Below are 17,383 nucleotides of genomic sequence, written 5' to 3' on the forward strand. Positions count from 1 at the left end.
GGGGAATGTCCACAGCAGACTCCTGTACTCCGTACTCATGCCTACTTGTCTTCCTGGTGGTCCAAACCTTTTCTGTCCAGTTGTTATTTTCTTTTATTTTTCATAGATCGTATAATCCCTACAGTGTGGAAGAAGGCTATTCAGCCCCATGGAGTCCTTGCCAACCCTCCAAAGAGTATCCTACCCAGACCAACCCCCTACCCTATCCTTGTAATTCTGCATTTCCCAGGGTTGAAAGTCAGTGGTACTCACCACTGAGCGACTGCTGCCCTAGGTGTGATGCCACCAACAGAAAATAATTCCCTGATGCCCCTTGACTCCAGTTTGTTAGGTCTCCTTGAATCTACATTCATTCAACATGGCTTTGATGTCAAAGACAGCCTGTCTCATCTTATCTCTGGAATTCAGCTCTTCTATGTTGACCAAAGCTACAATGAAATCCAGAGATACTTGAATGATTTAGATGTAACATAGGATTAGTAAATTTGCAGATGACACCAAAATTGGAGGTGTAGTTGACAGTGAAGTTGGTTACCTCAGAGTACAATGGGATCTTGATCTCATGAGTGAATGGGCTGATGAGTGGCAGGTAAAGTTTAATCTAGATAAATGTGAGGTGCTGCATTTTGGAAAGGTAAATCAAGGTAGGACTTATACAGTTAATGGTAGGATCCTGGGGTGTGTTGCTGAACAAAGAGATCTTGGATGCAAGTCCATAGTTCTTTGAAAGTGGAGTCTCAGGTAGATAGAATGGTGAAGAAGGCATTTGGTATGCTTGCCTGTATTGGTCATTGCATTGATTATAGGAGTTGGGAGGTCATGTTGCAGCTGTACAGGACTTTGGTTAGGCCACTTTTGGAATACTGCGTGCAATTCTCGTCTCCCTGCTATAGGAAGAATGTTGTAAAACTTGAACAAGGAAGAAAAGATTTAAATGGATGTTGCCAGGGTTGCAGGGTTTGAGCTATAGCGAGAGGCTTGATGGGCTGGGGCTATTTTCCCTGGAGCATTGGAGACTGAGGGGGAACATTGTAGAGTTTTATAAAACCATGGGGGGCATGGATAGTGTAAATAGGCGATGACTTTTTACTGAGGGTAGGGGAGTCCAAAACTAGAGGGCACAGGTTTAAGGTGAGAGGGTAAAAATTTAAAAGGGACCTCAGGGGCCCATTTTTCATGCAGAGAGTGGTGTGTGTATGGAATAAGCTGCGCGGGGAAATGGTGGAGGCTAGTGTAATTACAACATTTCAAAAACATCTGGATAGGTATCTGAATAGGAAGGGTTTGGAGGGATATGGACCAAATGCTGGAAAATGGGACTAGGTGTAGTTAGGCTATTTGGTCAGCATGGATGATTTGGACCGAATTGTCTATTCCTGTGCTGTATATCTCTATGACTCTAAGACAGGAGTTAAATGGTCTTGGTGTAACCTAAACTGAGTGTTATTGAGCTGCTTGAAAGTATTGTTGATAGCACTTTCCACTGTTCCACTGATGGGTAGGATTGGTTGGTTCAGTTTGTTGTGCTTTTCTTGGATAGATCACACTTGATTTTTTGAAACTTGTCAGGTAGATGCTGGTTTTGTACTGGAACAGTTTGGCTAGGTGGACAGCAAGTGTTGAAGTACAAGTGTTCAATATTGTTGCCAGAATATTGTCAGGGCCCATTGTCTTTGCAATATCGACTGTCTTCACCCATTTCTTGGTATCGTGTTGAATGAATTGGATTAACAGAAGACTTGATTGAACTAACAATCCAAAGGTTCATTAATTGTTATTTCCGCCACTTCCAGCAGGATGCCATCACCAGATGCACATTCCCTCCCTTCCTTATCAGGGATCCTTTCTGCAGGGACCATTCTCTCCAGAATACCTTAGTTCACTCCATCTCTACTCCCAAAGTGTCTCCACAGCATCTTTCAATAACACCAGCCCATTTAATTCCTTCCTCCTTACAATCCAAGTCCTCAGACACTGCCTTCCTGGTGAAACAGAGATTTATCCACACTTCGCTTAATTTAGCTCACTGTATATGCTGCTCACAATATGGCCTCCTCTACACTAGGGCTAGTAAGGCTTTCAACAAGGTCCCTTACCGTAGGCTTATCCAGAATATTAGGATGCATGGGATTGATGGTGACTTGGCTGTGTGGATTCACAGATGGTTTGCTGGTATGAGGCAAAAAATGGTGGTTTTTCAGGTTGGAGGTCAGTGACTCATGGTGTTCTGCAGGGACCTGTACTGGGACCTCAGGTGTTTGCGATATATATAAATGAGTTGGATGAAAATATAAACAGGTTGGGTAATAAGTTTGCAGACAATATGAAGATCAATGGAGTTATGGATAGTGTAGGAGGTTATCAAAGGATACAACAGGATATAGATCAGTTGCTTTTATGGGCTGAGAAATGGCAAATGGCATTTAATCTGGGTAAGTGTGAGGTGCTGCACTTAAGGAGGTCAAATATTAAGAAAAAGTATACAATTAATGACAGGACCCTGAACAGCATTGATATACAGACGGATCTTGAGGTGCAAGTCCATTGTTCCCTGAAAGTGGCCACGCAAGTAGATAGAGATAATGGGAACTGCAGATGCTGGAGAATTCCAAGATAATAAAATGTGAGGCTGGATGAACACAGCAGGCCAAGCAGCATCTCAGGAGCACAAAAGCTGACGTTTCGGGCCTAGACCCTTCATCAGGGAGGTCTCTGATGAAGGGTCTAGGCCCGAAACGTCAGCTTTTGTGCTCCTGAGATGCTGCTTGGCCTGCTGTGTTCATCCAGCCTCACATTTTATTATCTATGCAAGTCGATAGGGTGGTAAAGAAGGCGAGAGGCATACTTACCTTTATTGGTCGGAGATTTGAGTGCAAGAGTCTGGATGACATGTTGCAGCTTTCTAAGACTTTGGTTAGGCCACACTGAGAGTATTGTGTTCGGTTGTGGTCACCACATTACAGGAAGGATGTGGAGGCTTTCAAGATAGTGCAGATGAGGTTTACCAGGATGGTGCCTTGATTAGGGGGTATGAGCTAGAAGGAGAGGCTAGAAAACCTGGGATTGTTTTCTCAGGAGAGACGGAGGCTATGGGAAGACTTGATAGAAGTCGATAAAAGTACGAGATGCATAGAGAGGGTTTGCAGTTAGAATCTTTTTCCCAGAGTTGAAATCTTTAAAATTTGGGGGCATGCATTTAAAGTGAGAGTGGAAAAGTTCAAAGGAGAGATAAGAGGCAAGCTTTTTACACAGAGCGGGTAGGAATCTGGAATGCACTGCCGGGGTGGTGGAAGCAGCTACAATTGGGGAATTTTAGAGACTTTTAGATAAGCACATGAACATGCAAGGAATGTAGGGATATGGACCAAGGGCAGGCAGAAGGGTATTATTTTAATTTTGTATCATGTTCGGCACAACACAACCCCTAGACACCAGGCTGCAACCACACTCAAACCATTGTCAGCTACTAATGGTACCCATTAGCAAAAACTGATTCTCCCGGGTTTACCATGATTCATTTCTTTGTCTGCCTAGCTGTTTTTCTGTCTCCGTGGGCTCCATATTTACCTATTGTTTACTCCTCCCTTCTCCTCCTCTCTGTCCTTGCCCTGTCTTCACCATATATACCAACCCTTCCTGACTACAACCAATTTTGAAGAAGGGTCACAGGACCTGAAATATTAATTCTGCTTATCTCCAGAGATGCTGAACTTTTCCAGAATTTTTTTTCTTCTGATTTCCAGCAGCAGCAATTCTTCGGTTTGTTTGAGCTAGGAATGGTAAACCTGCGCGCAAATGCTGTTTGTTACAATACAGTAAAAAATAATGATGTTTAAAAAATGTCAGTGTTCTTTCTGCAAAGTGCTAGCAAATATTTTAAAGATTCTGGGTGTACCAGTAAATTGGAAACAAACCAATGTGGTGATTATTGTTAATAAGAGTGCCAAAAGGCACTGATAACCAGGGTCTCTCATTGCTCCATGGAATTGATTAATCGGAATATAAGTTAACACAGTATCTTGATCATGTGATCAACATACTATTTGTTTTGTATTTGCAATGCTATTGACAATTCCACAACTTGCCTATAAACATAGCCTCCATGATGTGGGTATGTATCATTTCAACTAATATTTACAGGGGTTCTCAAGATCTCTCTTGTAAACTATTGACTAGATTATAATGGCTATATAATATTGCCAGAAGTCCCTTGAAATGTTTACAATGTGCTTTTTTTCATCATCGTGTCCTTTTGGAACTTGGTGTATGAATTGAGGTAAAAGAGGAAGCAGCACAGTCTTTCGTAACTCAAGGAAAGATCAAGTAGGCCACAGGGGAAGTCCCACTCCTCACTGTCAAATCCCATGAGTGGGCAAACACATGATTTTGCCCAAAAATAGAGTGCCGTAGTGTCTAGTCTCTTGTTCCATCTGCCTAGTCTGATTCTGAATGTGCAATTTTCCCTACTTTAATAATGTGTGACCCAGAGACTTGCAGCTGAAGTTGAATGTGTTTTCCTTTTAAGATACGTTTCAAAATTGTAATTATAAGATGGTCAGTGTGCTGACATAGTAAGTGCTTTGTGACTGTAGACACTGGTTGTCATTTAAGGCTCTTTCAATTACAGTTCATGGGCTAAACAATGAAAAGTTTGGAGTTTGACCTTTGTAAATGGGTAGCAATCTTATTGGAATGCATACTTATCTAGTTCACTTGGCACGGAAACTAAATTGGGAGAATATTTACTTAAACTAACTTCAGTATCAAAAAGTCCTGTTCTCTTTGATTAAAAACAAGTGAAAGAACTTTGGATGTTAGAAATCAAAAACAAAAATGGAAATTGCTGGAAAAACTCAGCTGGTCCAGCAGCATCCATGGAGGGAAGTCAGAGTTAACACTTTGGATACAGTAACCTTTTTTCAGAGCAGGGTCTGATCTTGGTGTTCTTTGTAAACCTACAGAAACATTGTACATGCTGTGATTTGTTCAAACCTGACCCAGTGTGGTGTTGATGAACCATAACCTTTTTATGTGTTTCAGTATCCCGAATTGATGGTTGCTTCCTATAACAACAATGAAGATGCCCCACATGAGCCAGATGGAGTAGCTTTGGTTTGGAACATGAAATTTAAAAAGAACACACCCGAATATATTTTCCATTGTCAGGTAAGGATTTCTATAATCGTATCACAATTATTTTTAAAATAAGACTTAATATCAGTTACTCGAATTGGAAAAGTACTGTTCATTTCCATAATCCTGACTATTCTTTAGAGAGTTACAATGTGAGAAAAATATATCCTGGACTTTGCTGAATACCACTCATCAAAATGTTCATGCCCAGCTAGACGGAAAAACTGTTTCAGGGTGACTTTTTCATGCAACTGCATTTTTCAAGCAGTCACTTTAGTTGATGTGACTGTTCCTCCTACTGATGCTGCCATATAAATCTATCCTTTCTCCAAGAGAAAAGGCATTTAATTATGTATTAACGTTTTCCCTTTCTCTTTTTAAGTATGGATTTTTAAGGATCAAGATCAACAAAGTGTATGGCTTTTTCAAAAATGTTTCTTAAAACTTTGTCGATTCCTAAAATACCGAGTCATTTAGCAGCTTAAAGATCGGAATGATGCTGACTAGTATTGATGCTGAAATTATTTAGAGACCAACCTGTACTTGGACTGGGACAAATGTTATCTAGCTTTTCTTCGATCATTGTGTGAAGTGTTAAGGAAATGCTTCAAATAAAGAAAAAATAGATTTGTAACATCCCAACGCTCTTCACTGATGTATTTGAAAATGAAGTATGATGCTGAGCCACGTAAAGAAACATTAACGAGGGGAGTTTCATTGTTCTTTGAATCTAGGAACTAAACCAATAAAGATTTGACAGACACCGAAGCAAATCAGTCACTAATAATCACTGATAATTCTGTTTGTCTTTGAAAGAGGCTAATAAAGGAGAAATAATAATTTAAGATTACCAACCAGTCTCATTGCACACAGTTGGATGAAAGTGTGACTTGGTAAATAGGAAAGTTGTAATGGGAGTAGTGAAACAAATTCCAGTAGAAGGAATTTATTTTGATTCGGGCAGTTATCTGGCAGGTTTAAGAATACTGACATCACCAAGGGTGGAAGAATAGCCTGTAGAAGTAGAAGTAAAAGAAAATGAAATATCTGTAGAGGAACGTCATGGATTGTTTCCGAAGTGTGTTGTGACGAGATCTTAGGCCCGTAGAATTAGACAGAAAGGAAAGGAGGTTATGAACAGGGAGATGATTTGGGAATGCAAATATTGGATACGTTTTTTTTAAAAAATGACTAAAAGAATGAAGGTGAAAATAATAAGGCTGATCTGTTTAGACTGCAGATAACAGCGTGGAGCTTGAGGAAAACGGCAGGCCAGGCAGCATCAAAGGAGCAGCAAAGTTGACATTTCAGGATGGGACTCTGCTTCAGTAACGGGGAGGGGGCAGGGAGCTCAGAACTAAATAGAGGGAGAGGGGTGAGGCTGGGGAAGGTAGGTAGGATGGTTATAGCTGAGTGCAGGTAGGCAGTGTGGTGGGGATTGAACAGTGATGTGGGAGGAAGAGATAGATGGGAGAGAAAATGGACAGGCTGTGTCAGGTCAAGGAGGGGGATGAGAGGGATAGGGTTGGTCATAAGGCCAGTGGGTGAGGAGATTTTGAAACTGGTAAAGTCCACATTTAGGCCATTGTAGGCTCTCAAGGTGGAATATGAGGTGCTGCTCCTCTAGTTTCTGGGTGGTGATTTGTGACATCGGAGGAAACCCAGGGTGGACATGTCGCCCAGGGAGTGGAAGGGGGAGTTGAAATTGTTCATGACTGGAAGGTGTTGTTGTTCATCACGAATAGAGCGAAGGTGCTGTACAAAGCAGTCTCCAAGCCTCCACTTGGTCTCACCGATATAGAGGAGGCCAGTTCAGGAGCAGTGTATGCAGTAGACCACATTGACAGATGTGTGTGTGAATCTCCAGCTGATTTGAAAGGTTTCTTTGGTGACTTGAATGGAGGTGGGAGTGGGTGGGAGATGTAGGGGCAAGTGTGTCACTTCCTGCGGTTGCAGGAAAAGGTGCCAGTGGTGGTCGGGCTAGTGGGGAGTGTGGAGCATTCAAGGGAGTTGCAGAGAGCACGGTCCCTGTGAAATGCAGATGGGTTGGGGAGGGAAATATATCTTTAGTTGTGGGGTTGGATTTTAGATGGCAGAAGCGGCGGAGAATAATATGTTGAATCCGGAGGTTAGTGGGGTGATGTGTGAGGACAAGGGGCATTCTGTCTTTGGTTTTGTTGGGCAGGAATGTGAGGGTAGAGGTGCGGGAAACGCAAGAGATGCGCTCGAGGGTATTTTTGACCACTGAAGGAGGGGGAAGTTGCGGCCCTTGAAATAAGAGGACATCTGGGATGTTTGGGAGTGGAACATCCCATCTTGGGAGCAGATGCATCGGAGGGCAGAGGAATTGGAAGTAGGAGATCCCATTCTTGCGGGAAGGTGGGAGAGAGGAGGTGTAGTCTAGGTAGCTGTGGGGGTCGGTGGGCTTGAAATAGATGTCGGTTTTGAGGCGGTCACCAGCGATGGAGACACAGAGGCCCAGGAAGGAGAGAGAGGTATCAGGGATGGTCCAGGTGAACTTGAGGTCGGGGTGAATGGTGTTAGTAAAGTTGACGAACTGTTCAAGCTCCTCGTGAGAGTATGAGACAGCACTGATACAGTTATCGATGTAGCGAAGGCAGAGGTGGGGGATAGTGCCAGCATGGCAGCGGAAGAGGGACTATTCCACTTATCCTGTGAAGAGGCAGGCATAGCTTGGGCCCATGTGGGTTCCCATGTCCACCCCTTAGGCTGTAGGAAGACTGCATCTCTTGCGTTTCCTGCACCTCTGCCCTCCAGCATTGGCAATTCTTACTATCTCTGATCTGTTAAGATTATCTTCTTGTATAGAAATACAACAAACAGGTTTAGAAACTTAAAATTTATAGAAATCAGCCTACTAACAATTGAATCATAAACAATACCCAAGTGGTGACATTTGAAAGACACCAGTAGGTGAAGAATGGGCAATGGCCCATTGGGTGGTAGTATCGTCTAAGTATTGTGATGAAATTTTACGAGTAGCTAACAAAAGTCTAATGACCGATTACTTGACTATTAAAACATTTTTAAAGCATTTTAAATAAAGATGAAGTCAACTTTTGTCAAACATGCCATACATGACAGATTGTGGGGAAATACCAATACTCTGTTAAACCTGCACATTTAGTTCAAGTAGATCTTTTGAATAATCGTATAGCAAGGTCTTAATAGATTGTGTAGAACCTCTACCTAGAACCAGGAGTGGAAACTATTTTATTTAATGATTATGGATGCCCCTGTCTGCAGGATTTTGTAAAGCTGATAGTGAAAACACCTGTGTTGTAACTGTACTGCAACAGCTTGGCTCGGGATGCAACAGCTGTGGAGCAACAGTGTTCAGTTCTATTGCTGGACTTTTAACAGGGCCTGTTGCCTTCACAGTATCCAATGTCTTCAACCATTCCTTGATATCCCATGGAGTGAATCAAATTGGCTGAAGACAGACATCTTTGCTGAAGAGGTTGAGATGGATCATCCATGTTTAACAGTGTTCCCTGACTTCATAACTTTTCTGTTGATCATAAACTGCTGTATTCTGATTGCATTCTCTTTGAGCAATCTCTAACTTTAAACTTCTCAAACCTTAGCGGAGAAGTCAGTACATCTGCTGATTTACAATGAAAGTTGTAAGTTATGTGACTGTAAATATATTAATGTTTTGTGTATATTTCCTTTGTTTTAAAAATGTGATGTTGTGCTAACTCTGTCATGCGTGGTTACCCACTTGTGAAGCTGACTGGATTTCCTCCCACTTTGTTCATGCTCATTGTTGCCTTTTCTTTTGCTTCAGCTGCACATTCTTTTCTTCCCCTTCCCCCAACAAGGGGTTTATTGCCTTCCCACCAGTTTCCCACCACTAAGTTGGAAAATTGGCAGTTTATCTTTTAAAGTACTCATTATACTTCAACGCATGATGACTACAATTTTTAAAACTGCGAACCCACAGCAATGTGGCATGCAGTGCATGTATGAGTTTCAATTAGATATCTGGCACCCGGTGGGAGTTATGGTTAAGAAAGAGTGGGGTTTGGTTGAATTGATGTTTTACTTTTCTCTGCTAGCATGGAGAACAATCCTGGACTTTGATAGCATTGAAAGATGAAGCTAAACTTTGACAGATGGGAGTGGAAGGCATAGTGTTTGGTAATATTGAATTTCCTAATGCCTCGGAGCTAGCAAGAACTGCAGATGCTGGAGTCAGAGACAACACTGTGTGGAGCTGGAGGAATGCAGCAGGTCAGGTAGCGTAAGAGGAGTAGGAAAGATGTTCCAGGTTGGGACCCTTCTTCAGATTTGGGGAGGGGGGAGGGAGTTGGGATGAGGCTGGCAGAAGTTCGGAGGAGTGGCGATAGGTAGATACAGGTAAGAGGTAGTGGGAAGGTTGAGACGGATAGGTGGGAGAGAAGACAGACAGGTTTTGTCAGGTAAAGGAGGTGGGGATGAGAGGGTGGTTTGGACGTGAATGAGGCCAGGGGTGAGGTGACATTAAAGCTGGCGAATTATATATTCAGGCCATCTGGCTGTAGGGTCCCAAGACAGAAGGTTAGGTGTTGCTTCTCCAGTTTGCACATGGTGACATTGTGGCACTAGAGGAGGCCCAGGATGGACATGTCATCAAGGGAGTGGGAGCATGAGTTAAAATGGTTAGAAGGTGTTGTCGAATATCATGTACACTGTGCAAATCTTCCATGAAACAGTCCCAATTCATGAACACCTACTGGCTATAAAAAGACATGACCAATACTCATTCTCTTAATCCACATGGACAAGGACAACCACGACTTCGACTGGGACAACATCAAGATCCTGGTACAGACTAGGCAGAGGCAAGCACAAGAATTCCTGGAAGCATGGCACTCCATGAAGTATGCTATTAATGAACACATTGAACTCCACCCCATATACATTCCATCAAAAAGGAAAACCTGGAAGTGAGGCAACCCATCTCAACGGACCCCAGAGTTTAAAAACCAGGCGGTAAAACACACCAACGCTTCATCGGAGGCTGCACTGAGGATGTTATCCGGCATGGTAATGAAATGTCTGCAGAACAACAAATCAACTCGGCGAACCAACCAACCTCTACACCCACGATCTGAGCTACAGATCTACTCCAAAACCTTAGAGTCCCGATTCTGCGCTTGGTCTCACCAATGTAGACAAGGCCACGTCGGGAGAAACTGATTCAGAAGACCAGGTTGGAGGATGTACAAGTGAACCCCTGTCAGAAATGGGAAGTTTTCTTTGGGCCTTGAATGGAGGTGGGGGGTAGATGTGGGGGTATGTGCAGTACTTCCTGCGGTTGCAGGGAAGGGTGTGGTGGTTCGTGGGACCAGGGGTGGAGTGTGGAGCAGATGAGGGAGTTATGGAGTGAAAGGCAGATGGGAGTAGGGAGGGAACTGTCTCTTTAGGCGTGGGGTCGGATTGTAGGTGGCGGAAGATGATACGCTGAATGCGGAGGTTGATGGGGTGGTATTTGAGGACTAGGGAACTCTGTCTTTATTTTTGTTGGCAGGAGGGGGTTTGAGGGCAGACACACGGGAAAAGCAAGAGATGTAGTTGAGGGCATTATTGATCACCAGAGGGGTGAAGTTACCAACAATAAAACCAATGCTTTTTATCCACCCTATCTGACATCAAGGACCGCAAATACACTAAACTTGATTGTGCTTCCCACCCAACACAGACCTCCTCCACCATCCCAAAACCCAACCCTATCGAGGACCTATTTATAAAATGTGAGGCTGGATGAACACAGCAGTCCCAGCAGCATCTCAGGAGCACAAAAGCTGACATTTCGGGCCTAGACCCCTCATCAGAGAGGGGGATGGGGTGAGGGTTCTGGAATAAATAGGGAGAGAGGGGGAGGTGGACCGAAGATGGAGAGAAAAGAAGATAGGTGGAGAGGAGAGTATAGGTGGGGAGGTGGGGAGGTGGGGAGGTAGGGAGGGGATAGGTCAGTCCAGGGAAGACGGACAGGTCAAGGAGGTGGGATGAGGTGGTAGGTAGGTGATGGAGGTGCGGCTTGGGTTGGGAGGAAGAGATGGGTGAGAGGAAGAACAGGTTTAGGGAGGCAGAGACAGGCTGGACTGGTTTTGGGATGCAGTGGGTGGAGGGAAAGAGCTGGGCTGGTTGTGTGGTGCAGTGGGGGGAGGGGACAAACTGGGCTGGTTTTGGGATGCGGTGGGGGAAGGGGAGATTTTGAAGCTGGTGAAGTCCACATTGATACCATTGGGCTGCAGGGTTCCCAAGCGGAATATGAGTTGCTATTCCTACAACCTTCGGGTGGCATCATTGTGGCACTGCAGGAGGCCCATGATGGACATGTCATCTAAAGAATGGGAGGGGGAGTGGAAATGGTTTGCGACTGGGAGGTGCATGGGCCTCCTGCAGTGCCACAATGATGCCACCCGAAGGTTGCAGGAACAGCAACTCGTATTCCGCTTGGGAACCCTGCAGCCCAATGGTATCAATGTGGACCTCACCAGCTTCAAAATCTCCCCTTCCCCCACCGCATCCCAAAACCAGCCCAGTTCGTCCCCTCCCCCCACTGCACCACACAACCAGCCCAGCTCTTTCCCTCCACCCATTGCATCCCAAAACCAGTCCAGCCCATCTCTGCCTCCCTAACCTGTTCTTCCTCTCACCCATCCCTTCCTCCCACCCCAAGCCGCACCTCCATCTCCTACTTACTGACCTCATCTCACCTCCTTGACGTGTCCGTCTTCCCTGGACTGACCTATCCCCTCCCTACCTCCCACCTATACTCTCCCCTCCACCTATCTTCTTTTCTGTCCATCTTCAGTCCGCCTCCCCCTCTCTCCCTATTTATTCCAGAACCCTCACCCCATTCCCCCTCTCTGATGAAGGGCCTAGGCCCAAAATGTCAGCTTTTGTGCTCCTGAGATGCTGCTGGGCCTGCTGTGTTCATCCAGCCTCACATTTTATAATCCTGGATTCTCCAGTATCTGCAGTTCCCATTATCACCTATCTAGGACCTCCCTCTCAGCGTGCCCGGTGCCATTAACTGTATTGTTGTCTTGGCCTCTCCCACTGATGCCATCAACTACGTCACTTCTGCTGACATCGCCAATGTCATTTCCGCTTCCACTTACATGAACATCCCCATACATATATCCACTCCCAAGACAATCTCCACCCCGTCTCCCAGCCTCAAGCCATGCTACATATTCACCATCACCCCCAGACTTGCCCCTCACTGAGGACAAACAGTCAGTCCTCAGTAAAGGACTCGCCTTCATTTCTTTGTGCCCGCACATCAATGAACTCCATCCACATGTCCAGATGGAGGATGTACAAGTGAACCCCTGTCAGAAATGGAAAGTTTTCTTTGGGCCTTGGATGGAGGTGAGGGGGTAGGTGTAGGGATATGTGTAGTTCTTGCTGCGGTTGCAGGGAAGGGTGTGGTGATTTGTCGGGGCAGGAGTGGAGTGTGGAACAGAATAGGGTTGTGGAGTGAAAGGCAGATGGGGGTAGGGAGGGAACTATCTTTTTGGGTGTGGGGTCAGATTGCAGGTGGCGGAAGATGATACGCTAGATGCCGCCTCCACCTCCACACCTATTTCTTTGACCGGGACTCTAACCACCCTCTGCAGACCCCTTCACCCTCCTCCACCCTCCTTGACACCACCCCACGGCCTCCTACCCTCCCTCCAACCTCTTCATTTCCAGCTGCCATCGTGACATGGACCGCCTGAATCTCTCCACCCCTGCCACCTACTCTAACCTCTTCCCCTCAGAACATGCAGCCCTCTGCTCCAACCCTAACCTTACTGTCAAACTCGCGGATAAGGGGTGGCACAGTAGTGGAATGGCACACGGACCTCTACACTGCGGAGGCCAGTCGCCAACTCTCTGACACATCCTCCTACCGCCCCCTTGATTATGACCCCACCCCTGACCACCAAACCATCATCTCCCAGACCATCAATAACCTCAGGAGACCTTCCACCCACAGCCTCCAACCTCATTGTTCCCCAACCGCACCATCTGTTTCTATCATCTTCCCAAAATCCACAAACCTGACTGCCCTGGACAACCAACTATGTCTGCCTGCTCTTGCCCCACCTAACTTGTCTCTGCTTACCTTCTTTGTCTTTTTTCCCCTGATCCAGTAGCTCCCTATCTATGATGGGACACCACCCAGGCCCTCCACCTTCTCCACGACTTCCAATTCCCTGGCCCCCCAAAACCTCATCTTCAGAATAGACATCCAATCTCAGAGCACTTGTATCCCCCAATAGATGGCTGAGAAGCCGCTCGCTTCTTCCCTTCCCACAGGCCCAACCAATTCTTCTCCACTAACACCCTCATCTGTTTAACAGAACCCGTCCTTACCCTGAACAACTCCTCCTTTAACTCCTCCCACTTCCTACAAACTAAGGGGCTGGCTATGCTTGCCTCTGCGTAGGTTACGTGGAACAATCTCTTTCCTGCTGTGACACTGGCACCATCCCCCACCTCTTCCTCCGTTTAAATTGATGACTATTGGCACTACCACGTGCTCCCATGAGGAGCTTGAACAGTTCATCAACTTAACCAACATCTTTCATCCCAACCTCAAATTCACTTGGACCATCTTTGATACCTCCCTTCCCTTCCGACACCCCTCCGTCTCTATCTCTGGTAACCACCTCAACACCGACATCTATGTCAAACCCACCGACTTCCACAACTACCTGGTTTATACCTCCTCTCCCCACCTTCCCGCAAGATTGCGATCTCCTACTCCCAATTCCTCTGCCTCTGCTGCATGAGCTCCCAAGATGAAGTGTTCCACTCCTGGACAGTCCAATGGCCTCCTCCAAGGACCGCAACATGCCCCCTCCAGTGAGCAAAAATGCCTTTAAATGCATCTCTTGCATTTTCTGCACTTCCGCCCTCAAACCCCCCGCCTCCCTCCAACAAAAATAAAGACAGAATCCCCCGGCCCCCTCACACCACCTCAGCAACCTCCACATCCGATGTATCGTCCTCTGCCACTTCCTATAATTTGACCCCATGACCAAAGAGATATTTCCCTTCCCACCCCCAACTGCCTTTCGTAGGGACCGCTCATTCCTCAACTCCCTCATCTGCTGTATGCTCCCCACTAACCCCAGCATCTTTCCCTGCAACGAACGGTAGTGTGATGCGTACCCCTGCACCTTCCCTGCACCCCCCCCCCCCCCACCTCCTTCCAAGGCCCAAAGCAAATGTTCTGTGTCTTACAGGGGTTCACCTACATATCCTCCAACCTGGTCTGCTGTATCCATTGTTCCTGATGTAGCCTCTTGTACATCGGTGAAACCAAATGCAGACTTGGGGATAATAAAGTGTGAAGCTGGATGAACACAGCAGGCCAAGCAGCATCTCGGGAGCACAAAAGCTGACGTTTCGGGCCTAGACCCTTCATCAGAGAGGGGGATGGGGACAGGGTTCTGGAATAAATAGGGAGAGAGGGGGAGGCGGACCGAAGATGGAGAGAAAAGAAGATAGGTGGAGAGGAGAGTATAGGTGGGGAGGTAGGGAGGGGATATGGTTTGCGACTTGGAGGTACAGTTGTTTATTGCGAACCGAGCGGAGGTGTTCTGCAAAGCAGTGTGCAATGGATACAGTATACCACATTGGCAGATGTGCAGCTGAACCTCTGCTTAATATGGAAAGTCATCTTGGGGCCTGGGATAGGGGTGAGGGAGTAGGTGTGGGGGCAAGTGTAGCACTTCCTGCGGTTGCAGGGGAAGGTGCTGGGTGTGGTGGGGTTGGAGGGCAGTGTGGAGCGAGCAAGGGAGTCACGGAGAGAGTGGTCTCTCCGGAAAGCAGACAAGGGTGGAGATGGAAAAATGTCTTTGGTGGTGGGGTCGGATTGTAGATGGCGGAAGTGTCGGAGGATGATGCGTTGTATCTGGAGGTTGGTGGGGTGGTGTCTGAGAACGAGGGGGATCCTAACTCCCCTTCCCCCACCGCATCCCAAAACCAGCCCAGTTCGTCCCCTCCCCCCACTGCATCCCAAAACCAGCCCAGCCTGTCTCTGCCTCCCTGGCCTGTTCTTCCTCTCAGCCATCCCTTCCTCCCACCCCAAGCCGCACCTCCATTTCCTACCTACTAACCTCATCCCACCTCCTTGACTTGTCTGTCTTCCCTGGATTGACCTATCCCCTCCCTACCTCCCCACCTATACTCTCCTCTCCACCTATCTTGTTTTCTCTCCATCTTCGGTCCACCTCCCCCCCCCCCACTCCCTATTTATTCCAGAACCCTCACCCCATCCCCCTCTCTGATGAAGGGTCTAGGCCCGAAACGTCAGCTTTTGTGCTCCTGAGATGCTGCTGGGCCTGCTGTGTTCATCCAGCTTCACACTTTTTATTATCTTGGATTCTCCAGCATCTGCAGTTCCCGTTATCGCAGACTTGGGAACCTTGGTTTCATGGAGCATTTGCATTCTGTACCCGATAATCAACAACACCTTCTGGTCACTAATTTTAACTCCTCTCCCACTCCCTTGATGACATGTCCATCCTGGGCCTCCTCCAGTGCCATACTTTCCTGATGCCTGTTGGCTGTTTCAGGAGGGAATTTGTTAGCATGTGATGAGTTATTTACAAAATGGTTTAGGATTATTCAATCAGTTGATGCCCAAGTTTGGGGAACCCCAAATCTGAAGTATAAATTTATTCACATTATCATTAACTTGAAAAAATACCAATTTTACACAGTCATCGCATTGACTTGTGTGCAGTGCATATTGGCCCCTGCTAACATAAAGGCTACTTGTGTCAGACAATGTTATAATCTCAAGGGGGATCATTAACTTTAAAAGGAATTCAGACTCCTAATTAATAACTGAAAGAAATTCCCACAACAGTGTTTCACATTTTTAAAATTCTGTTACTGCAGAAGAAATAAACAAAGGAAGCACCACAAAATTAACGCTATATTTCATAAACACCTATTACTTAAGCCCAGAAATCTCGACTGAGCAATCTCTTCTATTTTTGGTTCCACCAAGAGTTCAACTTCTACATTCTGCAATTTTGAGATTTAATTCACATCTCCTTCTGGGACCGCTTGAATAGATACCTCAGCTCACCAGAAGCCAGTTGAATGTCTCCTTAGTATTAGTTAATCTCCAAGGGGTGCAATTTCATGGGGATCCTCTTTACCTATTGCCAAAGTGACCTGTCAGATTTTTTTTTCGAAACTTGTCTACTGTGCATTTCTTAAATTCCAGAAATACTCCTGCATTCTAATGGCCTCTGAACCACTTACCTATCCACATTTTAAACAGATGTGGGCAACTTTCTCCCAGTCTGCTTCCACTGTGCCTGTACAGCTGTTGCCCCATAGCGGCTTTACAGTTCCTACCAGTTTCCATCTCTGTCCACTCTAAGCTTCAATTGAATTGACTGTAATTGCTGACAGCCTGAGTGAGAAAATATGCAGATAAATTGTAGCAAAGGAACCTTCCTAAGGAAAGTCCATCTCCATAGCATTATGAGATGCTCCAAGTAAAAGTGCAAATGAATTATCTTTTTTCCTTTGAAACAATACATTGATTCTTTGAGTTGCATCAATAATTTTATGTCATGGTTTTGCTGATTACATTGAGAAAGCCCAATTTTTGCAAAGGTGTTTTTAAGTTCTTTGACTTGGTCACTACATGAGTAGTTTAAATCCTTTTTTGAAATAAGTGTAGACTCTTGCCCCTACCAATAGATTAGATATCAGACAACCATTGTTTAAATGTTCTCACTTCTAACTCTGAACATATTGATTAAACACAGATTTTCCTCGGAAATGTAATTTCCCCAGGTGTGTTTACTAGTTCCTCAGCCAAGAATTTACATTTATTTATGTTTAGTTCTGGAATTGAATTTTCAATGCTATTCACTAAAACTTATAAATTATGAAATCAGATATTCATAGTATGCCACTTGGAAGAACTTTAAAACAAAAGGGGTCTGTTGCCTGCTTAAGAATACCCTCAATAAATGGGCAGTTTTGAGTAGAACCAATATCAGGCCAGCATCATCTGAGGAACTTTGGAGGACGTTCAAAGAAATGTTTAGTGTTATTCAGAAGCAGTTTGTACCCATGGGAAGGAAAAGCTCTACAACTCCAAAAACAAAACACAGCCATGGACATCTAAGGAGGTAAGGGGCAGCATAAAATGAAAAGAAAGCACTTATAAAAACGTAAAGAACAATACAAATAGCACAGAATGGGCAAA

The 17,383-nt window shown here is 45.4% G+C and overlaps 1 protein-coding gene across 13 annotated transcripts in view; it reads left to right on the top strand.

Annotated features, from left to right (window-relative positions):
* The window catches only part of LOC125464760 (cytoplasmic dynein 1 intermediate chain 1), a 272,641-nt gene that overhangs the window by 171,212 nt on the left and 84,046 nt on the right, over positions 1 to 17,383 (top strand). For all 13 annotated transcript variants that reach the window (XM_048557615.1, XM_048557596.1, XM_059655073.1 and 10 more), the window contains one exon: positions 5,041 to 5,166. In XM_048557615.1, coding sequence (XP_048413572.1) covers positions 5,041 to 5,166 — 126 coding nt within the window. The remainder of the gene's footprint in view (positions 1 to 5,040; positions 5,167 to 17,383) is intronic.

Source organism: Stegostoma tigrinum, chromosome 2, assembly GCF_030684315.1.
Source record: "Stegostoma tigrinum isolate sSteTig4 chromosome 2, sSteTig4.hap1, whole genome shotgun sequence".
Classification (NCBI taxonomy): Eukaryota; Metazoa; Chordata; class Chondrichthyes; order Orectolobiformes; family Stegostomatidae; genus Stegostoma; species Stegostoma tigrinum.